The following is a 23998-nucleotide window of genomic DNA, read 5'->3' on the forward strand; positions in this document are numbered from 1 at the left end:
CCTTCATTCCATTTACCTGAAATAGATTTATTTGGTTCCGTAACCATTAATAACTAATAAAACTTACCATTCACAAAAACAGGGTCATTTGGTCCACCTCTCCTGATTTTCTGGATAAAGCAGCCAAGTCCATAGGAGCAACAGGAATACAAAACAGTTTGGAATCGGATTAAGTCTGCCCACAGAGGTCTGTGATCCCCCTGGCCTTCATACGTCACAGTCTAAGGCAGGTCTGAAACACTCCATTCGACAAATTCCTCGAAATATCTTTTGCTTTTTTGACAATCACCTTAAACGTGTGCCTTCACGTTCGCGTTCCCTCTGCCAATTGCAACTGCTTTTCCCGATCTACTCTGTTTAGAACCCTCATGATTTTGAAGCCCTTGACTGAATCTCCTCTCAATCTTCCCTGAGCAGAACAGCCCCCCAGCTTCTCCGAGCTGATCACATAACCGAAGTCCCTCATTTTTTTTGTACACCCTCTCTCATGTCTTTGCATCCTGTCCAAAATGTGGTGCCCAGCACTGTACTTGTGTTCTTCATTCATCTAATTACATTGCAGTATATCACAGATGCATTTTAAAAACACTTTCTCATCTGTTTGCTACCTTCAACGATTTGTGAAAATATGCTCTTTGATCTTCTGTTCTTGCAGCTCCTTTAGATTTGTTTACTTTATTTGAGGTTGCTTTTCTCTAATGAGGTTCCCAAAATGTATCACTTCACATTTCTCTGCATGAACTTTCATCTGGCACACGACTGCTCAAGCATTAACCTCAGGCTTTTTGCAGTCCATCACTATCTTTTTCACAGTTCACAAAATCTCCAAGTTGAGTTTCTGTCTACAATATTTTGAACTGGAGTACTGCACACCCAAGAATAAATCATAAGCACCCTGGCACTTTGCACCAAATATCTTGAGGTGAAAAATTTTATTCAGAAGCAGGCACCGCGCTGTCAAGTAGGTATCTTTCCCAGCAGTTTAGTGATTGCAAAGTCAAGCATGTGACTTTAGCAATGTCCAGCACGACTGACCCAAACAATGAGCTAGGTAATAACATCAGCCAGTTTTAGCTGGGCGAGTCCTTTGTCCTCCTTATCCCTACACCACATGCACACTGTCTATTTCAATGCTCTTGCTTGTTGACCTGATCTGCAATCGAATCACAGAGGATAGTAAGGACCTGCCAAACGACAGTCAGGACTACAGTTTGGATGGCGAGCTGTCTATCATCTCCTTTTGCATTAACAGTTTTATTTCAAATCATTGAAAGCAAAGTTGAGAGCGCAGTTAATATCTTTTTTTTAATTCACTCATAGGATGTGGCTGGACCAGTATTTATTTCTTAGAGGGAAGCTTAGAGTCAACCACATGTAGACCAGACCAGGTAAGGATGGCAGTTTCCTTCCCTGAAGGACGTGGCTGAACCAGATAGGTTTGTCTGACAATCAGCAATGGATTCACGGTCGTTGTTAGACCCTTTATTCCACATTTTTATTGAATTCACAATCCACCATCCCAGGTCCTCCAAACATTCGCTGTATTGCTAGATTAATCGTCCAGCGATGGAATGAGCTGCCAGAGGAAGTGGTGGGGGCTGATACAATTGCAACATTTAAAAGGCATTTGGATGGGTATATGAATAGGAAGGGTTTGGAGGGATATGGGCCGGGTGCTGGCAGGTGGGACTAGATTGGGTTGGGATATCTGGTCGGCATGGACGGGTTGGACCGAAGGTCTGTTTCCGTGCTGCACATCTCAATGACTCTGACTCTATATCGTCCGAGAGCAAGGAAGTTCTGATAAACCTGCATAAAACACTGTTCTGGTCTTGACTGGAGCGATGTGTCCACCCTACTACAGGAAGAATGTGAAGGCACTGGTGAGGGTGAAGAAAGGATTCCTGCCTATGGTTCCAAGGGCTGAAAAACCTCAGTTGGATAGGCAGGCTGATGAACTCGGGACTACGTTAGTCATACAACATGGAAACATACCCTTCGGGCCAACCAGTCCATGCCAAACAGTCCCACCTGCCTGCTCCTGGCCCACATCCCTCCAAACCTTTCCTATTTATGGGTCCATCCAATTGTAATTGTACCCACATCCACAACCTCCTCAGGAGGTTCACTCCACGCGCAAACCACCCTTTGTGTAAAATATTTGCCCGTTACGTCTTTTTGAAATCTGTCTCTCCTCTCACCTTCAAAATGTGCCCCTTAGTCATCAGAGTCATAGAGTCCGACAGCATGGAGACAGGCCCTTTGGCCCAAACTGGTCCATGCTGACCAAAAGGTCTGTCCACGCTAACCCCATTTCCCTGCACTTGGCCCATAACCTGTTAAACCTTTCCTATTCTTGTATTTGTCCAAATGCCTCTTAAATGTTGTTAATGCCCCTGCCTCAACCACTTCCACTTTCCATTTGCGTACCACCCTCTGTGTAAAAAAGTTCCCCTTGGGTTCCCCTTTATTCACTCCCCTCTACCCTTAAACTGATGTCCTCTAATTCTTGATTCCCCAACCCTGAGTGCATTCACCCTATCCATGCCTCTCATGATCTTATACACCTCCATAAGGTCCCCCCTCAGTCTTCTTCGCTCTCAAGAAAAAGTCATAGCTTGTCCAGCCTCTCCCTATAACTCAGACCCTGGAGTCCTGGCAACATCCTTGTAAATTTCTTCTGCACTCTTTCCAGTTTAATAACATCATTCCTACAACACGGTGACCAGCACTAAACACAATACCCAAAGTATGGCCTCACCAACATCCTGTATAACTGCAACATAACTTCCCAACTTCTACACTCAATGCTCTGACTGATGAAGGCCAGTGTGCCAAAAGCCTTCTTCACGGCCCTGTCTACCTGTGACTCCAATTTCACAGAACAGTGAACCTGAACTCCAAGATCCCTCTATTCCACTGCACTCCTTAAGGCCCTCCCATTCACCATGAAACTCCTACCTTGATTTGACTTTCCAAATGCAAGACCTCATGCTTATCCATATTAAATTCCATTTGCCATTTCTCAGCCCCAACCCGAGGCACTGTACTCATCACAGGCCTCCTGTCCTACAAACATCTTTCCACTTTTACCCTCTGTTTCCTCCCATCAAGTCAATTGTGTATCCAATTTTCCAGCTTGCCCTGGATTCCATGCGATCTAACTTTCCAGAGCAGCCTATAATGTAGAACCTTATCAAAGGCCTTCCTGAAATCCAGAGAGATAACATCCACCTCTTTACCCTGGTAGTCATCAGAGGACGCGAACAAATTGTTGAGGCATGATCTGCCACTCACAAAGCTATGCTGACTACTCCTCATCAAACCCTGTCTTTCCAAATGCTTGTATCTCTTATCCCTCAGAATCCTCTCAAGTAATTTAGTCACTATAGACGTTAAACGTACTGGTCTATAGTTCCCAGGCTTTTCTTTGCAGCCCTCCTTGAATAATAGCACAACATTAATTACCTTCCAGTTTTCTGGGACCTCACTGTGGCTATGAAAATCTCAGCCAGGGTCCCCACAATTGCTTCTCTACCCTCTTGCAGTGTTCTTGGGGAAAAGACAACTACCTTCAACTCAATCTATACCTGTCATTATTTTATAAACTTTCATCAGGCCACCTCTCAATCTCCGGTGCTCCAGTGAAAAAGGTCCCAGCCTTCCACATTGGGCAACATCCCGGTAAATCTCCTCTGAACCCTCTCCAGTTTGATAATATTCTTCCTATAACTGGGCAACCAGAATTGGACACAGTGCTCCAGAAGAGACCCCACCAATGTCCTGTACAAACTCCTGAGGACTTGAAAGTCACAAAAAGTCGGGGCAGCACAGTGGCTCAGTGCTGTCTCACAGCGCCAGGGACCCGGGTTCAATTCCCGCCTCAGGCAACTGTCCGTGTGGAGTTTGCACATTCTCCCCGTGTCTGTGTGGGTTTCCTCCAGGTGCTCCGGTTTCCCCCCACAGTCCAAAGATGTGCAGGTTAGGGTGAATTGGCCATGCTAAATTACCCATAGTGTTAGGTGCATTAGTCAGGGGTGAATATAGGGGAATGGGTCTGGGTGGGTTGCTCTTCGGAGGGTCGGGTGTGAACTTGTTGGGCTGAAGGGCCTGTTTCCACACTGGAGGGAATCTAATCTAAAAGTCCAAGCAGAGCACGGAGATCAACTGTTCCCACTGGCAGAAGGATCGAGACGCAGAGGTGAGCGATTAAAGAAGCGATGATGACGTAGAAAAACATTTTCACACACCAAGTAGCTCGGATCTGCTGCGTGCTGCATGAGACTGTGGTTGAAATAGGTTCAACTGAGACTTTCAAGAGGTAGTTAGACATTGATCTGAAAAGGAAAAGAGTATTCAGGGATTTAAGGTAAAAGGAGGGGAATGAAACTCGGTAAATCACTCCTTCGGAGGGTCAGTACAGATGTGACAGGCTGAATGGCCTCCTTCTGTGCGGTACCATCACGTCACCTTGTACAAATTACCTGGACAGAAAACAATTCTGTCCGTCCCGTCACACGCCAGCATCTCATTGCACAGTCTAAGCAGTACATCGGCATTAAGCCACTGGTTGGATCCAAGATTGAAACAGGGACTATCTGGGGGGGGTTTAGCTCATTTATTAAAGGAATCTCAGCATCTGAACGGCACTTAATCAGGGTCCAGTTCCGATGAGAATGAGCGTTGACAACAGGACTCTCACTTAAAGAGCTTGCTGTTTTTAATAGGGTTTTAATTTTCAGTTTTGGAGCAGGGATATCCTCTCAATCCTCCAGCTGACAAAGAAATCAATCCAACAGGGCTCAAGGGCGTGCATAACCTTTTAAAAATGTCCTTATGATTAAATATTCTTATGTTAACTATTCCTCTGAGACAGGAGTCCTGAAAGGGGAAATGTCACAGCCCTCATGACTTAAGTCCAGACTTGACTCTTGTTCACCGAGTTCTCACTGTCTCCGGCTGTCACCCTGCTGTGCATATTCACACAAAGGTTGGAAACGGCTGTTCAGTGCCAGGATGCTGGATTTTCCTGTTGGAATTTCTGGCCTTGTTGGTGAGCGTGCAGCAGTTTTGCCGTCCGCTGGCAACAAAAGTACTACAAACGCCGCAAAGGTCAGTGGGATTTTACAAAGCCTTTGTTAGGCGGTCCATCACTTGTGGCTTAACCCTGTACCTCTCCTGAGAGACAATGTCCACGACATGCACTGGATTATAACTTGCAGATACTTGTCCAGTCCAAACATTTAACAATCATCAGCTCAATGGAAGAATCGTTTCCATGGAAACCCATAATATCTATTTCTGGAGAGACCATTACGCAAGTCGAATCTCAGATAAAGTCACACCAGCTTAGAAAAGAAAACCTCAGCATCATGAAGGCCAGGGCAAAAGGCAAATTCAGTTACTTGGCACACGCAAAGAGGGATAATTGGGTTAACAAAGATTTCACATTCAGTCTTAAAAAGTAGAAAACAGTGAAGAGTGTCTTTCACTGCTTTAATTCCCTCTGATGAGTGGCTCTTGAAGCAATGATCTGGCTTAGAGGAACAACACAAAATTGCCCTTTTTCTTAATGCGCCGCACAAATTGTTAATCATTTTTGCTCTATCAGCAGGAAGGGACCAGTCAACTCTGGGGCTCCTGCAATCACCACTGTCAGGAACTGATGAAGGAAGAAAGATTACCAGGCCATAGGGCTGCTCTCTCATTACAGAGTGGTGGTTTAACCTGGAGGGTCACCACACATTGGGCGAGAGGAGAGTCCTTCGTGAAAAACCTTCGCTGGTGGGGGAAATCAAACCCACGCTGTTGGCATCATTCTGCATCACAAACCAACCATCCAGACAACTGAGCTAATTGGCTCCCAATTCGATTACTGTGTACTTGGAACGTCTCTCCACAATAACCTCATCTCCCCTTGAGCTGTCACTGCTTGATGCCCACATTCAGCTCCGTGTCCCTTCAGGAATTAAATCGACTGGCTTGGCCTGCCTGTGACTGAAGACCCACGACCCTATGGTTGATATTTACCTGCCTGAACAAGCTATACTGTTTAAGTATAATTAGAGCTGGGTAGCAAATGCTGGTTTGTGACCAAGACACCCAAATCCTCTGAAAAGGATTTTTTAAAAAAAAATTCTTGGGCATTTCCCAAGAGAATTCTTCCCACCATTCACAGGCTGAAATCAAAAAAGAAATATTTAAGAAGCATCATCCTTTCACAGAAAGTAGCATTGGTTAAGTTATGAACCACTATTTGAGACCAAGATCTGGATGTCGTGGGAAATGATTGACTTTGGCTTTTCAGAACATGACTGAATATTTAAATTCTAAGATAGTCAATGAGATTTCTTGCAACTGCAAATTTCAACGTGATAAACTAGTCCGGAAAGTCAGTCACTTATTGGCAGCATTGGTGTGCTGAATTTGTCTACACTTAGACTTTAAACGGTAAACTTGGCCGACTCATTAAATGCTTCAGTCTGCTGCACTCCATTTTCTCTTTGAGTGAGTACCCTGCACCATTACCACTCAACTCTGATGCTCGACACCCCTAATCAAATAACGTTAAAATTCGATGTACACCAACCCTCACCATGCCTCCCACCTACCTTTGACTGTGGCTGTCCTGGTGCAGTTGTACAAGATGGCCAGCTCTCCGAACACTCTCCCTGGTGTCATTGTGCACAGCTTCACATTTTCTTTCGTCACCTCCACCTTTCCCTCTGAGGAGACAAATAAAGAAGTCACTCACCCACCAGAGGACTCGCACGCCAGACAGCTGCAGGTAGGAAATTTCCAGTAGCTGAGAAAAATGCCACTTGTTACGTTGCAGTACAGGGGCAGTCTCCTTGCAACTTGGGAACTCAATGCAAACTTAACACATGGTTGGTTTGCCTCCTCACAGGAGTCCACCTGAGGAGTGTCGGATGTTGGGATGTCATGTGGCAGCTGTACAAAACTTGGGGAGGCTGCTTTTCGAACACGGCAGACAATTCTGGTCACCTTGCTACAGGAAGGATATTGTTAAACGATCAAGGGTACATTAAAGATTTACAAGAATGTTGTCGGGACTGGGGGCGGTTTGAGCTATGAGGAGAGGCTGGGTAAGCCGGAACTCTTTGCCCTGGAGCGTCGGAGACTGAGGGGTGATCTTATCAAGGTTGACAAAAGGGACATGGATTGGGTGAATAGCCAAGGTGGTTTCCCCCCCTACCACCCCCACCCCCCGAGGGAAGGGGAGTCAAAAACTAAAGAGCATAGGTTCAAAGTGAGAGGGAAAAGGCATGAAAGAGAGCTAAGGGTGACTTTATCACGCAGAGGGTGGTGCGTGTATGTAATGAGATGCCAGAGGAAGTGGTAGAGGCTGATAGAATTACAACATTTAAAAGGCATTTGGACATGAATGGGAAAGGTTTAGGTGGATATGGACCAAACACAGGCAAGTGGGACTGGTTCCGTTTAGGAAACCTCGTTGACATGGCCGAGGTGAGCCAAAAGTCCTGTTTCCGTGCTATATGACTCTATGACACTGCACGTACAGAGAGAGACACACACAGTCTCTTTTACAAAGTCACGTTGCTCACATTAAAAGCTGGGTGCATTACAGAAGACTGCTTTGCTACCTTCTTTCCTTGGTCCATCAAGTGAAGACTCTCAGGGTCCCCCATGACCTGAGCCTGAACATAATTCTTTCTCGAGTTTATCTCCTAATTTTCTCTCCCAGCTGAATTAGTCTGAGAGAGTCACCTCATTTCTCTCAACTACTGACAATCCGATTCCCCAACCGAAGGAACTGCAAAATACAACAACTAGATCAAGAATGAAAGAGACAGATTTCAAGTGACTTGGGAAAAGAAGCAGATAGGAGCCGACTGAGACCTTTTTCACACACCAAGTGGTTGGGTCTGGATACATTTCCTTGAAGTGTGGTGGAGGCAGGTTCAACTGAGGCATTCAAGGGGAAGGAGAAAAGGTAGGGGAGAGGCACTAAGTCCCCACGCTCATTTGGCATAGCGGGTACCGCTGAATTGCCTCTCTGTACACCTTAACACTTCTGCGATGCTGGAAATCTGAAATGCAAGCAGAACATGATGGAGATACTCCGGTCTGGTCGTATCTGTGGCGAGCGAAACAGAGTTAACATTTCGAGGCTAATATGAGCCTACTTCAGAAATCTCCCCCACCTCAGTCTGGTGTGAGGCCCCCAGCGGAGGTAAGATGGTATGAGCCTGTGTGGGTGCTTGCATATGAACAGGCTGCTGTGTAGTGAAAGGTTTCAGGTTCTCAGGGCAGGTAAAAGGGGAGGGAAGGGGATGAAGAGGCAGAGTGTTGCACCTGAGGAAGGTGTGAAGAGGCGAGGGTTGGCGTTTGGTCAATGTGCGATCGAAGCTGGGGTGGCGGTCTAATAGTTACTCAGCAGATATACTGGGTACTTAATAGTCTAACATTTCCTGAATAACTCTTTACTAACTGCAGTGGAGGCCTTCAGGTTCACCAATTTAAGTGGAGACCTTTGGAAGGTTCCAGGTGCACGGGAATTGCCAGGTGGAATATTCAATTTCCCAGGAATCCCATCGCAGCCTGCTACACTGGGGATTCTGCACGATTTCCACGTGCACATCCCACCTATGCGGCAGAAGCGACCATCCAGCTGTTGGAAAATCCAGGCCATAAACTCATTCAAATCTCGGCTGCTCGCACCCTAATATACAGAGAATCCCATTCGCCGCTCACCCCTGTGCTCAGTCATCCCCACCACACTCAGAGACAGTGTACTCTTCTCATTCCAGCTTCCTGAAGCGTCCCCTGTAATAATCGCTCACTGGTGGCCATGTCTTCTGTTGTCAAAACCCTAAGCTCTGGGACATGCCTCCCCACCTCACTTACCTCCTTTCAGACAGGCCTATAATTGGTCATATTTTTTTCTTCATTCATTCATTCACAGGATGAGGGCATTTTTTGGGTAGGCCAGCAATTAATACACATCCCTGATTGCCCAGAAAGCAGTTTAGGAGTCAACCCCATTGCTGTGGGTCTGGAGTCACATGTAGGCCTTCCCTGAAGGACATTAGTGAACCAGATGGGTTTTCCCGACAATCAACAATGGATTCATGGTCATTATCAGAAAATGAATTCATCAAAGTTATTATTGAATTCAAATTCCACCATCTGCCATGGTGGGATTCAACCTTGGGTCCCAAGGACATTACCCGGGTCTCTGGATTAATATTCTAATGATAATACCATCACACCATCGCCTCCCCTGATAAATGGCCAGATAGTTCCTTGGGCGGCACGGTGGCACAGTGGTTAGCACTACTGCCTCACAGTGCCAGGGACCCGGGTTCAATTCCCGCCTCAGGCAACTGTCTGTGTGGAGTTTGCACATTCTCTCCCCCGTCTCTGCGTGGTTTTCCTCCGTGTGCTCTGGTTTCCTCCCACAATCCAAAAATGTGCAGCTCAGGGTGAATTGACCACGCTAAATTGCCCAAAGTGTTAGGTGCATTAGTCAGGGGTAAATATAGGGTAGGGGAATGGATCTGGGTGGGTTACTCTTCGGAGGGTGGGTGTGGACTTGTTGGGCTGAAGGGCCTGTTTCCACACTGTTGAGAATCTCACCTAATCTTTTCGGCTCAGTGTTATACTTTGCTCTGCAAAGCTTCTGCAAAGTTGCCTGGATTGTTAAAGGTGCTGAATAAATAATTGCTGTTTGGTGGGCAATCCAACACATTCACAGTAACGTGAAAAGGAAAATATGGCTTCTCCTTTTGTGGCACCATGCAGCGTACAGGAGAGGGAAACAAAGCTGGCAGAGTGTCAGATGTGCCCGAACAAAGACTGGAGAAGAGAGAGGCTGTCACCAGCAGCTGCAACCCAAAATAAGTCGGACGCCTGTTGGTACCATCCTCATCATAATCATAGATGGAGAGAGAGCTCCGAAATGCAGTCAGCACAACCTGCGCAGACAGCTTTCTCCCTACAGGAGACAGCTGACTCAGAATGACACTGCCATCGCCAAGGTGCCCTCACAAACTGGCGCAGTTCTGCATGCAATGTGAGGACATGGATTTTCCTGCAGCCCCGAATTTTACCAGTGCAGGACAGGGGTGAGTGCGATTGCCGGGCTGCAGTGACCTCGAAACCTCTTGATTCTGGGCTGCTGCAATCCTCATCACGGTGACATGCCCTTTCCAGCTTTCTCCAGCAGCCACCATTCTGAGCTGCAGTCATAGAATCGGAGAAGTCAGCCAGAAACAGACCCTTCGGTCCAACCAGTCCGTGCCAACCATAATCCCAAACTAAACTAGTCCTGCCTGCCTGCGCTTGGCCCAGATCCCTGCAAAGCTTTCCTATCAGGTACTTAGGTAAAAACAAGGACTGCAGATGCTGGAAACCAGATTCTAGATTAGAGTGGTGCTGGAAAAGCACAGCAGTTCAGGCAGCATCTGAGGAGCAGGAAAATCACAGCTACCTGGATTACACCTCTTCCCACCCGACCTCCTGCAAAAATGCCATCCCGTATTCCCAATTCCTCCGCCTCCACCGTATCGGCTCCCAGGAGGACCAGTTCCACCACAGAACACACCAGATGGCCTCCTACTTTAGAGACCGCAATTTCCCTTCCCACGTGGTTAACGATGCCCTCCAACGCATCTCGTCCACATCCCGCACCTCCGCCCTCAGACTCCACCCCTCCAACCGCAACAAGGACTGAACCTCCCTGTTGCTCACCTTCCACCCTACCAACCTTCGCATAAACCAAATCATCCGACGATATTTCCGCCACCTCCAAACGGACCCCACCACCAGGGATATACTTCCCTCCCCACCCCTTTCCGCCTTCTGCAAAGACCATTCTCTCTGTGACTACCTGGTCAGGTACACGCCCCCCACAACCCACCCTCCCGTCCTGGCACCTTCCCCTGCCACCGCAGGAATTGCAAAACCTGTGCCCACACCTCCTCCCTCACCTCCAGCCAAGGCCCCAAAGGAGCCTTCCACATCCATCAAAGTTTTACCTGCGCATCCACCAATATAATTTATTGTATCCGTTGCTCCCGATGCGGTCTCCTCTACATTGGGGAGACTGGACGCCTCCTAGCAGAGCGCTTAGGGAACATCTCCAGGATACCTGGACCAATCAACCACACCGTCCCGTGGCCCAACATTTCAACTCTCCCCTCCCACTCTGCCGAGGACATGGAGGTCCTAGGACCTCCATCACCACCGCTCCCTCACCACCCGACGCCTGGAGGAAGCATGCCTCATCTTCCACCTCGGAACACTTCAACCCCAGGGCATCAATGTGGTCTTCACCAGTTTCCTCATTTCCCCTTCCCCCACCTCACCCCAGTTCCAAACTTCCAGCTCAGCACTATCCCCATGATTTGTCCTACCTGCCTATCTTCCTTTCCACCTATCCACTCCCCACCACCCCCGACCTATCACCTTCACCCCCACCCCCATTCACCCATCGTACTCTTTGCTACCTTCCCCCACCCTCCTCTCTGACCTATCACCTCCACCCCCACCCGCATTCACCTATTGTACTCTCTGCTACTTTCTCCCCACCCTCCTCTCATTTATCTCTCCACCCTGCAGGCACTCTGCCTTGATTCCTGATGAAGGGCTTTTGCCTGAAACGTCGATTTTCCTGCTCCTCGGATGCTGTCTGAACTGCTCTGCTTTTCCAGCACCAATCTAATCTAGAACCTGGTTTCCAGCATCTGCAGTCATTGTTTTTACTTTTTTATCCAGTGAAAAAAGTCCCAGCCTATCCAACCTTGCTTTGTAACTCAGACCCTCCATTGCCAGCAACATCCTGGTAACTCTCTTCCAAACCCTCACTTGCTTCATTCTGTTCCTGTATCTGAGCGACCAGAATGAGTCACAGTATTTCAGAAGAAACCTCACCAGTGTCCTGTACAACCTTCAACGTGACTTATCAATTCCTATATTCAAAGGACTCAGCAATGAAGGGAACCATACTAAATGCCTTTTTAATCACCCTGTTGATACGTGAAGCAAAATTCAAAGACTTATGTACCCGAACCCTTTGATCTCGAAAAGCGAGAAACTGTCAAGCTCCACAGAGGATGGGGCGTGTCCAGTAAACAGCTCGTGGGTCCAGGAAACGCGAATGCAAGGCTCACCTTTAACGTCAAAAGGTCCAGAATAGAAGAGAGTATAAGTCATACTTTAGCTGGACAAATCCTTGGCTGGAGTAATGTGTGCAGATCCGGGCACCACACCTGAGGAAGGATATACTGGACTGGGAGGGAGTTCAGCAGAGATTTGACTTTCACAGTGGAACTGAGGAAAGAATGAGCACACGAGACTTGTTCTCCTTCACATTTTGAAGGTCAAAGAGTGAAGTGGCTGATTAATTTGATATTATCTTGAACGGACAGAGAGAAACTATTTCTGTTGCTTGTGGAGTGCAGAATGGAAAGCAGTCTAAAAATTATCGCTAGATTTTTCAGGATTGAAATGAGTAAACCTGTCAACACATAAAGGGTGGTACATATTTGGAACTCTCTTCTGCAGACAGCAATTGACGCTTCATGAATACCAGTTTGAAATGATGCATGTGAGGGGCTGGGCAAGATGGGTAATGTTGCAGGTCAGTCATATCCAACTGAATGGTTGAAGAAGCTCAGAGGACAAATCGCTTTTCCTATGGGAAAAAAATTAAGGATCAAAATATGATGACAAAGTAGGGAAGTCTGCAGAGAACAGAAGTGGAACAATCAGGTAAAGACACAGTACAGATCAGAATTAAGGAAAATATTCAAGAAACACTTGCTCTGAAGCCCAAGAGAAGGTGCAACTGCTGAAGATGAATCTGACTGTGTAGAGTCATACAGTCAGCAAGTTTTACAGCACGGAAATAGATCCTACAGTCCAACCCAGTCAGATATCCTAAACTAATCTATTCCACTTGCCAGCATTTGGTCCATATCCTTCTAAACCCTTCCTATTCATAAACCCATCTAGATGCCTTTTTAAGTGTTGCAATTGTACCAGCCTCCACCACTTCCTCGTTCCATACACGTACCACTCTGCGTGAAAACGTTGCCCCTTATTATCCTTTTACATCTGTCCCCTTTAACCTTAAAACCTAAGCCCTGGGAAAAAAAAAAACCTTGGCTGTTCATCCGATCCATGCCTCTCATGATTTTATTAATCGCAACCACCGACACTCCAGGGAAAACAGCCCCAGCCTATTCAAGGTCTCCGTATAACTCAAACACCCCCAACCCTGCCAACATCCTTGTAACTCTTTTCTGAAACCTTTCAAGTTTTACAGCATCCTTGCCTCCTATAGATGGGCAACCAGCATTGTGTACAGTATTCCAAAGGTGGCCTAACCAATGTCCTGTAAACTGCAACACAAGCTAACACCTCCTTTCTTCAAAGCACTGGCCAATAAAGACAAGCGTACCATAGACCTCCTTCACTACCCTGTGTACCTGTGACTCCACCTCCAAGGAACAATGAACCTGCACCCAAGGTCTCTTTGCAACTGGGTGAGCCACATTGCCATCTCTGCCAGTTGTACTCACTGGGTGTTATCCATGGCCAGTGCCTTCATCATACATCATAACAACGTAGCAACCACAAAGCACTGCAGAGCAACAAAATCACCTTTGACCTCAGTGTGTGGCTGACAAGCCATCAGTTGCTACAGGCGTCGGCCTAGTTGCAGATGGACAGAGGACTGCAGCACCCTGCCAGTACCTGTTCCTTCAGTGCATCATACTCAGTCATCAAGGGTTTCATGCCTATTCACACCTACTTATCTGCACAACCAGGCAGTGTTTAAGTTCAGACCTTATCCTGCTCACCAGTTTTGTTCCAAAAGACCATCCCAGCCTGTTCTGCCACATACAGCTGATCTTCAGTCTTCGCTCCCTCTGCTGTAAATCCCTAAACAGTCATACAGCTTGTAAACAGATCCTTTGGTCCAACTCATCCATGCCAACCAGATTTCTTTTAGATTAGATTAGATTAGATTACTTACAGTGTGGAAACAGGCCCTTCGGTCCAACAAGTCCACACCGACCCTCCAAAGCGCAACCCACCTAGACCCATTCCCCTACGTTTACCCCTGCACCTAACGCTATGGGCAATTTAGCTTGGCCAATTCACCTAACCTGCACATTTTTGGACTGTGGGAGGAAACCGGAGCACCCGGAGGAAACCCACGCAGACACGGGGAGAATGTGCAAACTCCACACAGTCGCTTGAGGCGGGAATTGAACCCAGGTCTCTGGCGCTGTGAGGCAGCAGTGCTAACCACTGAGCCACCGTGCCGCCCATGTGCCACCGTGCCGCACATATCCTAAACTGATCTATTCCAATTTGCCAGCATTTGGCCCATATCCCTTCCTGTTCATATACCCATCCAGATGCCTTTTAAGTTTTGTAATTGTATCGGCCTCCACCACTTCCTCTTGCAGCTCATTCTATATCAAGCTCCCTTAGAACTTAAACATCTACCAATCTCTGTTGCGAATCTGCTCAATGACTGAGTGTCTGCCGCTCTCTGGGGTAGAAAATTCACAAGATTCACAGGCCACTGAGTTCAGAAATTTCTCTTTATCTTAATCCTAAATGCTGACAGCTTCTTCTCAGACTCTGACCATATGTTCCAGACTCCCCGATCAGGGAAAACTTCTTGCAATTTCCAAGCAATTTTTCAACATTTTCTTTGAACAAACAGTCCGCTGATATTCACAGTATGTGTAAGTGTCAATGCTGAAGAGCAAAGTTACACAGTGTCTGTGTGCATAATTACAAGGGGCAGTAAAAGAGATGACTTTGAGGTGCCGGTGTTGGACTGGGGTGGACAAAGTTAAAAATCACACAACAGCAAGTTAGAGTCCAACAGGTTTATTTGGAAGCACTAGCTTTCGGAGCGCCGCCCCTTCATCAGGTGGTTGTGGAGGTAGAGATCATGCTCACAGAATTTATAGGAGAAAGTGAGGTCTGCAGGCGCTGGAGATCAAAGCTGAAACTTTATTGCTGGAACAGCACAGCAGGTCAGGCAGCATCTTCTGTTCCCTAGATGCTGCCTGACCTGCTGTGCTGTTCCAGCAATAAAGTTTCAGCACAGAATTTATAGTCAAAGGGGTCCTGTGTCATGGAGATGTGATACCTTACGATCTTGAGAATGTAATTTAAAAGAAGTTCTGGGATTTACATATCAAAGAACAGAAACCAGCATATCCCATTCTAAAAGATGAAAGTTTAAATCTAAGATGGTCTACCGTATCACTGGACTCCTTTGGCTATATATTCTGTGAGCATGATCTTAACTTTCACAACCACCTGACGGCGTTACGAAAGCTAGTGCTTCCAAATAAACCTGTTGGACTATAACCTGGTGTTGTGTGATTTTTAACTGTGTGTGTATGTGTGTGAGAGTGAGAGAGAGAGAGCGAGCGAGCGAGAGACAGCAAAAGAGAGCTCCTCAATATGAGTGACAGACAAGCAGAAGACTGATTCATCTCATTTTAGTCTGAATGGGTACTGCATATTAAACTGGCAAAGAGACCAGCTCTGCTAATAAATGTACTGGTCCATCCTGTAATTGCAATCTAATTGAATTTAAAATAGGTCAAATTTCAGCTCATCAGGGAGTCGTCGATTGCCTTTCAGACAGATCCATTACCCTTTTAGTATTTCACTGGCGCCTAATCCTATATCTTGTTTTGATTGCTGCTGGATGCCAAATGAAAGAAAGTCAGAGAGAGACAGTCAGAGAGACAGATGACAGACACAAATGGGGGAGTGATAGACAAACAGCGAGACAGAGAGGTAGAGACAGAAGTCGGAGGTGGGGGAGAGGAGGGAGAGACTTAAGCGGCCGAAGAGTGAAAGGGGAGAGGGAGAGAGAGGGGGAAGAAACAGGGGGAGGGATGAGAGAAAGGGAGGAAGAGAGAGGGGGATGGGGGGGAAGAGAGGGGAAAAAAAAGAGAGAGAGAGACAGAAAGAAAGAGGGTGGGGGCAAAGAGAAGGGGGGAGAGAGGGGAAAGAGAGAGAGGGGCAAAGGGAGGGAAGAGGGGGGAGACGGAGAGAGGGAATGGGGAGAGAGGGGGCAGAGGGGAAAGAGGGGGGCAAGGGGGAAGAGAGGGGGAGGGGGGCAAAAGAGGGGGGAGAGAAGGCAGGAGAAGACAAAGGGGGAGAAGACAAAGGGGGAGACGAGAAAGGGGGAGAAGACAAAAGGGGGAGACGAGAAAGGGGGAGAAGACAAAAGGGGGAGACGAGAAAGGGGGAGAAGACAAAAGGGGGAGAAGACAAAAGGGGGAGACGAGAAAGGGGGAGACGAGAAAGGGGGAGACGAGAAAGGGGGAGACGAGAAAGGGGGAGACGAGAAAGGGGGAGACGAGAAAGGGGGAGACGAGAAAGGGGGAGACGAGAAAGGGGGAGACGAGAAAGGGGGAGACGAGAAAGGGGGAGACGAGAAAGGGGGAGACGAGAAAGGGGGAGACGAGAAAGGGGGAGACGAGAAAGGGGGAGACGAGAAAGGGGGAGACGAGAAAGGGGGAGACGAGAAAGGGGGAGACGAGAAAGGGGGAGACGAGAAAGGGGGAGACGAGGGACAAGAGAGCAGGAAAGAGAGAGAGAGAAAGTGAGGGGGAAGAGAGAGAGGGTGTGAAGGAAAGAGGGAGATGAAGAGAGAGAGAAAGGAAAAGAGAGCGTGCGAGCGCGAGAGAGAGAGAGAGAGAGAGAGAGAGAAGGGGAAAGTGGGGGGAAGAGAAAGAGAGAGGGAGAGAGAGGAAAAGAGAGCCGGGAGAATGGGGGGAAGAGAGAGAGAGAGAGAGAGATGTGGAAAGAGAGAGAGGGAGAGGAAGAGAGGGGAAAAGTAGGGGGAAGAGAGGGGGAAGAAAGGGAGGCAAAAAGAGTTGAAGGGGAGCAAGAGAGTGAGGGGACAGTGAGGAGAGAGAGGAGTAAAGACGGGGGGTGAAGAGAGACGGGGAAGAGAGAGAGAGAAGAGGAAGTGGGTGCGAAGAGAAAGAGAGAGGGAAAGAGAGGCAGGGGAATGGGGGAAGGGGGAGAGGGAGAGATGGAAAGAGAAAGGGAAGAGGATGGGGGAAAAGAGAGAGGGGAGATATCGGGGGGGAAGAGAGGGGAGTAAAAAGGTTGAAGGGGGAGGAAGAGAGAGAGAGAGAGGCGGGTAGTGAAGGAGTGAAGAGAGATGGGGAAGAGAGAGAAGGGGAAAGAGAAAGAGAAGGGCAGAGAGAGAGAGATAGAGAGAGAAATGGGGGAAGAGACAATGGGAAGGGCAAAGAGAGAGAAGGGCAAAGACAGGGAGAGAAGGGGAAAGAGAGAGAGAAAGGGAAGAGAGAGAGAGGGAAAGAGCGAGAGAAGGGAAAAGGGAGGAAGAGAAAAAGAGAGGGAGAGCGACGGAAAGAAGCGGGGGAATGGGGGTGGGAGAGAGAGAGATAGAGAGAGACACAGACAGAGAGAGAGAGATGGAGAGAGATGGGGAAAGAAAGAGATAGAGGGAGGGGAAATGGGGGAGAGAGATGGGATAGAGAGAGAGGGCAAGAGAGAGGGGGCAAGAAGTGGGTGAAGAGAGGGGTGAAGAGAGGGTGGCAAGAGAGAGGGGGCAAGAGAGAGGGGGGCAAGAGAGAGGGGGCAAGAGAGACGGGGGCAAGAGAGAGGAGGGGGCAAGAGTTTAGGACTTCAAGGGACAATTAGGGGAATACAGGAGCTTTCTGTTCCAATCATGGGATATGGGCATCGCTGGCTGGGTTAGTATTTATTATCATCTATATGTAACTGTCCTCAAGAACATAGTGGTGAGCTGTCTTCTTGAATTACTGCAGTCCCTGGAAAAATGGGTTTTCAATTTTAGAGATAGGTATCAAAGTGCAAAATCAACAGGAATTAAGGATACTGGAGAGATCAGCATTGGCACAATAACTGGCATGTTAGAGGGACAGCAAGATAGACATTTAATTCACAAAGTGTTTTGATGCGAGAGTAAAGGTACTCATCCAATGTGCTGAATAGCCATTTCTGAATTCTTCAAGTGCTCCTTGTGAACCTCCAAGACAGGAAAGAAAATTAAGCAGAGGGAAAGTAGAAGCCTCTGTGGGGTGGAAACCTGAAGAGAAAAATTTAAGAAGCTCCACTGTGAAATGCAAGCTCTGAAAATGACAAAAGCAATCACTATTCAGTGAACTGTGCATCACCCATGGCAGTAATGGGCAGCCCAACTCACTATTGCAACTTCCAGCAGAGGACCACAGCATCCAGTGTTGCATTATACCCTCTTGTTGACAAATCAGAGAGCAATATTAACACACACACCCCGCCTACATGATAACTTGTTATCTGAACCTTGTAAATGCTTCTATTCCCAGATATGAGTGCGCATGGAATTTAAAGAGGATGGGAGCATTCACAATTCATATTTTAAACACTGCTTGTTGAGGTCTCAATCCACCCAAGGGGATTAGTGGCTGACTGTCTTCTCTTCTCATAACCCAATCGCCAGCAATGAAAGAATAATTGCAATTGTACAGCACCTCTCAGGATCTGAAAATGTCCTGCAGGACGTTAAAACCAATGAAGTACTTTTGAAGTGTCATTACTGCAGCAAATGAAGCAACCAATTTGTACCAAGAAAACCCCTAGAAGCAGCAATAATATCCTGACCAGATAACATGCTTTAAACCATCTGCCTTAATTAGGATTGGGTGTTTATGTGCTCACGTGCATTTGAAGGGTATTGTCCATGTTGTAGAAACTAGAAATCTCTTCTTTTTACTGATACTATTAAAGTTTCTGTTGAGGAAAAGAAACTTGGTCGTGGGCCTGCTTTTCTCCTGGATAGCGGTCAGTCAAACAACTTGGGTTCAGGTGTTGTTGCTGGGATTTTTATCCATTTGTACATTGTGTAACCAAGTGTAATGCAGTCGGGCAGTTGTCGGTGCACGGTTTCCAGGTGAGTCATGGCACACCCAAGAGGGTAGGACAGTGCCTTCGCTTAAAGACTCATCAGAAGGTCAACTATGCAGTTACCTCAGCTGTTGGGTAACTGCGTTCAGGTCCTGGAGTGGAGGGTCGTATCCACCATCTTTGGACTCACGGAGAAGTATGCTACCAAGTGAACTCTCTTATGAGTTCTCACAGGACTCTGCAATGCTCTCGTTTAGGCTGGAGTGCTTGAGAACCCTAGAAAGGAAACTCGCTGCATCTGTCATCCATTTCATTTTGTGCAATTCTCTCCCCCTGAGCTCCAATTAATTGTCAGTGAAAGCTGCAGTCCATTTGTGTCGGCGCTGAGTGAAGTGATACTGCTGACATGGACTCTATCCTCATTTATCTTTCCTTACTCAGGGAAGATCACACATCACTGCTGGAGACACATTGCAAACGGCCATCGACACATTTTTCCTTCAGTTAAGGCAATTCTTTCTCTGTGCTGCCCCATCCTCTCCGTGCCCATCCTTTCCCCTTCAATGTCCTCCCTGCTCTTCACCATTCCTTCCTCCCCTTTCCCATCCTCCTCTCCGAGCAGCAGACATCATGACCATGTAATCAGGTGAATGCACAAACTTTCAGGATTGCCTCCTGTCCTACAATGCATCCAGTTGTCCAGGCAGTTCCCTAAGCTAGTCCAAATGGATAAGCCTCTTTCCTTCTATCAAACGTATTCACATTTCCATCCACTAGACAGTAAATTTCTAAGACAAGTACAGGTTTAACGGACATCTCTCTCAAAAAAAAGGTAGATTAGATTAGATTCCCGACAGTCTGGAAACAAGACCTTCGACCCAGCAAGACCACACCAACCCTCCGAAAAGTGTCCCTCCCAGACCCATTCCCCTACATTTCCCCCTGACTAATGCACCTAACACTATGGACAATTTAGCATGGCCAATTCACCTAACCTGCACATCTTTGGATTGTGGGAGGAAACCGGAGCACTCAGAGGAAACTCATGCAGACACGGGAAGAATGTGCAAACTCCACACAGTCAGTTGCCCAATGCAGGCATTGAACCTGGGTGCCTGGCGCTGTGAGGCAGCAGTGCTAACCACTGAGCCATCATGCCGTAGTGGGCAACACCAGTGTGTTTAGCCACGAGTTAATTAAAACTTGTCTAGTTTTAGCTTCAGGCCAAGTAGAAATAGGAGGAGGCCACTCAGCCCCTCCAGCCCTTTCTGTCAAGGTGATGAGCATTTTAATTCCATTCAACTGCCTTGTTTCCCTATGAATCGATATGTTTGTGTAGAACAAATCCCAACTTTGACAGGTTCAATCGCAGGTTCAAGCACCAAGACCCTGACAATGTAGAGGGGGAGAACAGAGAAGAAATATGATTTGTCTATAGTTCCATTCCTGATTTCCAGTGAATACTCCCATCAATTTGGCTCATTCATTAAACTGCTCAGAATTCAGGAGGTAGCGATTGGGATGAGACATAGTGAGCCCATCGAATAATTCCAATTGAGAGAAAAACACGATAATTACCAACATTATGCAATGCAGGTCCATCGCAATGCTATAAAACAAAGTGTGCACTGGGGCAAACTAAACAGTCACATTGCCACCACTTCCCTGTACAGTCCATGATTACTGGAGTGTCTTGCCGTGCAGCTGAATCGTATATACTCTGTCAGAACGATCTACTCACTTGTTTGCAGTGCTGTCCCAATAAATGTGCAAGTATTAGCTGCTTTCGGTCCTCAAATGCTTCACTCTGGCCTGCTCCTGTTTATTCAATGCCTCTCTTTGATAGCTTCTGTTCTCCAGCCTACAACTTGGTTACAGCACTTGCAATTCATTGTTTAGGGTAGGATATTTGAAAGGAGAGATGACGACTTTCCGCTAGCTGGAGCTTGCACAGAAACTGCATTAATAATACATCCCTCCACTGTGCAAGGACAAGACCTGTGTGAGGCTTTTGCGTTGCTTCAGTTCTAAAAGAATACTCCCAGGGAGCAAGGTGACTTCGTGAAATTCAAGAGGGAGCAAACACTTGCACCAAATACATACAAAGCAAACACAGCAACATCATCAACCTTTGTTACATTTCAACATCAACAATGTGTCAGGAAATGGTTCATTTTCCTGCAAGGATTATGGTGAGAGATATTAGCTCTCTGCCTGCTGGAAGTCTCCTTTCCTCAACATTACTATGGCTGCCTTCAAACAAGAATGAGTCAGCATTTCCTTTGTTGGTTTCTTTCACTCTGAGCTCAGGAGTGCACGCAATGGTAGGACTGGAAGAAAAATACTCCAACATCCATTGAAAACAACACCCAGAACCTGCAATTGTCTGTTTTCAACCCATTACCCTCGTGCAAGCATGGTGAAAGGAATGTTCATTGCAACTCTTGTTAGCATTTACCGTGAACAGCCGTGCGCGCTCGGATGCGGTTCCACAACAGCGGCCAACTTCTGTTAACCTCATAGAGTGTTAACCTCAACCAATAGGCGGCACGGTGGCACAGTGGTGACGGCACGGTGGCACAGTGGTTAGCACTGCTGCCTCACAGCGCCAGAGACCCGGGTTCAATTCCCGCCTCAGGCGACTGACTGTGAGGAGTTTGCACATTCTCCCCGTGTCTGCGTGGGTTTCCTCCGGGTGCTCCGGTTTCCTCCCACAGTCCAAAGATGTGCAGGTCAGGTGAATTGGCCATGCTAAGTTGCCCGTAGTGTTAGGTAAGGGGTAAATGTAGGGGTATGGGTGGTTTGTGCTTCGGCGGGTCGGTGTGGACTTGTTGGGCCGAAGGGCCTGTTTCCATACTGTAAAGTAATCTGAAAAATATTCGAGATACTTGACCCCGTTTTCACTGCACGTTCACATATCATATCAGAAATTCCTTTGGATCTTTGAATGGGTGGAAGACGACTTGCTGTCCCAGATTACCACGAAGATGTCAATGTCTCTTGATGTCAGTGTGTGGCAGCACATACGATAGCGGGTACATGAGAACGCCCCCTCCAAGTCACCTGTTATCCAAGATTGGGCATATATTGCTGTTCCATCATCACCGTTGAGTCAAAATCCAGAACTCTCTCCCTAATAGCACTAACAATGCCATGAGTGCACTGACACCTCACAGACTGTAGTAGTACAAGAAGGCAGCTCTCCACCAACTTTTCTAAGGCAACTGAGTGCTCATTTTTCTTGTAAGGTTCACACCTGAGTTAGTGTCAACTGTGGCTCAGATGGCAGCACTCTCTGACATACAACCTTCTGGGTTCAAGGCCCATTCCAGTTCAAAACTCAAGTCTGACCCTTCAGTGCAGTGCCAAAGGTGTGCTGCACTGTTTGAAGTGCTGCCTTTTAAATCACATACTGAACCAAGCTCCAGCTATCTCTTGGTATATTGCAGACAGACAATCCAATAACACTATTCAAAGGACAGTAGGAGCATTCTGCCCATTGTCCCTCAATCAAAATTAGATTATCTGACCATTGTCACACTGCTTGGATGTGCATAAATTGACTCTCACGTTTCTTACATTGCAACAGTGACAATGCTTTAAAAGTACATCATCAGCTGTAAAGCTGGTGAAAGGTGGGATTTAAACACAAGTGTTTCTTTTCCTTTTCATGCCCAGCATTGAATGTAAAAGAAAAACAGTTTTTTCCAGTGCAGACACAATGGGCTGAACGGTCTCCTTCTGCAACGTAATATCTTTGTGACCCCATGATTCAAGACTCCCATATTGTTGGAGGACCCTCAGGAACTCAACCTCTGTGCGTAATGTCCTTCCTAAATGACCATTAAGTTTCTATATAGATAAGCTCAGACAGAAAATGACCCACAGCATGTAAATGCAATGCAAACATTTACACACTGGTCCGTGTGCTTGCAGTAAGAGATCCCTGACATTTATGGCTCATGCCAACTCTGGTCAATACCGTCATGCATTTTTCATAGCACGTAGCAATCTGCATTGAACCAGACTGGGTCATTGAATTGCATTGAATGGAGTTGGTGAAGTGTTATATGCTACAATCATCTCAGTTTTGAGCAGTCCTGCAGAGATTCGATTCAAAGATAGAACAGCAGATAATCGATTGAAAACACTTAAAAGGATGAATTGGTAATTCTCAACAAGCATTCCGTTATGGAATAAAAACCCCTTCAGGCCAAGTGTTCTGACTGTGGCTGACAAGAGAAGTTAAAAAAATGCTTTAGATTTCACGAAGAAGCTGATCATGCCATCAAAAGGGGAGCAAGTCAGAGGACTGGGAGGATTAACAAATGAGCAAAGAGTGGCCAAGAAAATGATACAGCAAGGGAAAATAGAATGAGAGTTGACTGACTAGACATAAAACAAACCTGACTGTAAAGGAAGAGATAAGTGACAGAAAAAAGTTGGGGCTCTTGGGGACACAGACAGGATGAATTAGCACAGGGATAAAGAAACGTGAGTAATTGAACAAATAATTCATTGGCATCTGCCTTCAGGAGACACAGAATAGTATCCTCAACAATGTGGGGAACCAAGGTCTGAAGAAAATGAGGAACCAGAGGACACAGCTTAAAAATAAGGGGTAGGCCATTTAGGACAGAGAGGAGGAGAAACTTCTTCACCCAGAGAGTGGTGGCTGTGTGGAATGCTCTGCCCAAGAGGGCAGTGGAGACCCACTCTCTGGATTCGTTTAAGAAAGAGTTGGATAGAGCTCTCAAGGATAGTAGAATCAAGGGTTATGGAGATAAGGCAGGAACAGGATACTGATTGAAGATGATCAGCCATGATCATAATGGATGGTGGTGCAGGCTCGAAGGGCAGAATGGCCTACTCCTGCACCTATTGTCTATTGAGGAACTTAAGGATATTACTAGTAGAGAAAATAATGGGATTAAAAGACAACAACAAATCTCCTGGACATGATAGCTTGTGTTTCTGGGTTATAAAAAAAAATGGGGCCATACGCATGGATTCTGGAGCATTCTCTGCAATTGGAAGGAATCTAAATTAACCATTTTATTCAAGGGAGGAGAGAGAAAAC

At 46.8% G+C, this 23998-nt stretch overlaps 1 protein-coding gene across 5 annotated transcripts in view; it reads right to left on the bottom strand.

The window, feature by feature from the left end:
* Positions 1 to 23998, bottom strand: part of LOC122543167 (cGMP-dependent protein kinase 1-like) — a 97053-nt gene that overhangs the window by 55025 nt on the left and 18030 nt on the right. For 2 of the 5 annotated variants that reach the window (XM_043681576.2, XM_043681574.2), the window contains exon 3: positions 6612 to 6725. In XM_043681576.2, the coding sequence (XP_043537511.2) occupies positions 6612 to 6725 (114 nt within the window). Of the gene's footprint in view, positions 1 to 6611; positions 6726 to 10094; positions 10157 to 12155; positions 12289 to 23998 lie in introns of those variants that run through there. The other 3 variants (XM_043681577.2, XM_087984450.1, XM_087984451.1) reach the window with 3 other exon arrangements.

Source organism: Chiloscyllium plagiosum, unplaced genomic scaffold (genome assembly GCF_037043375.1).
Source record: "Chiloscyllium plagiosum isolate Xiang-an unplaced genomic scaffold, Cpla_swu_hap1 HiC_scaffold_48, whole genome shotgun sequence".
Lineage (NCBI taxonomy): Eukaryota > Metazoa > Chordata > Chondrichthyes > Orectolobiformes > Hemiscylliidae > Chiloscyllium > Chiloscyllium plagiosum.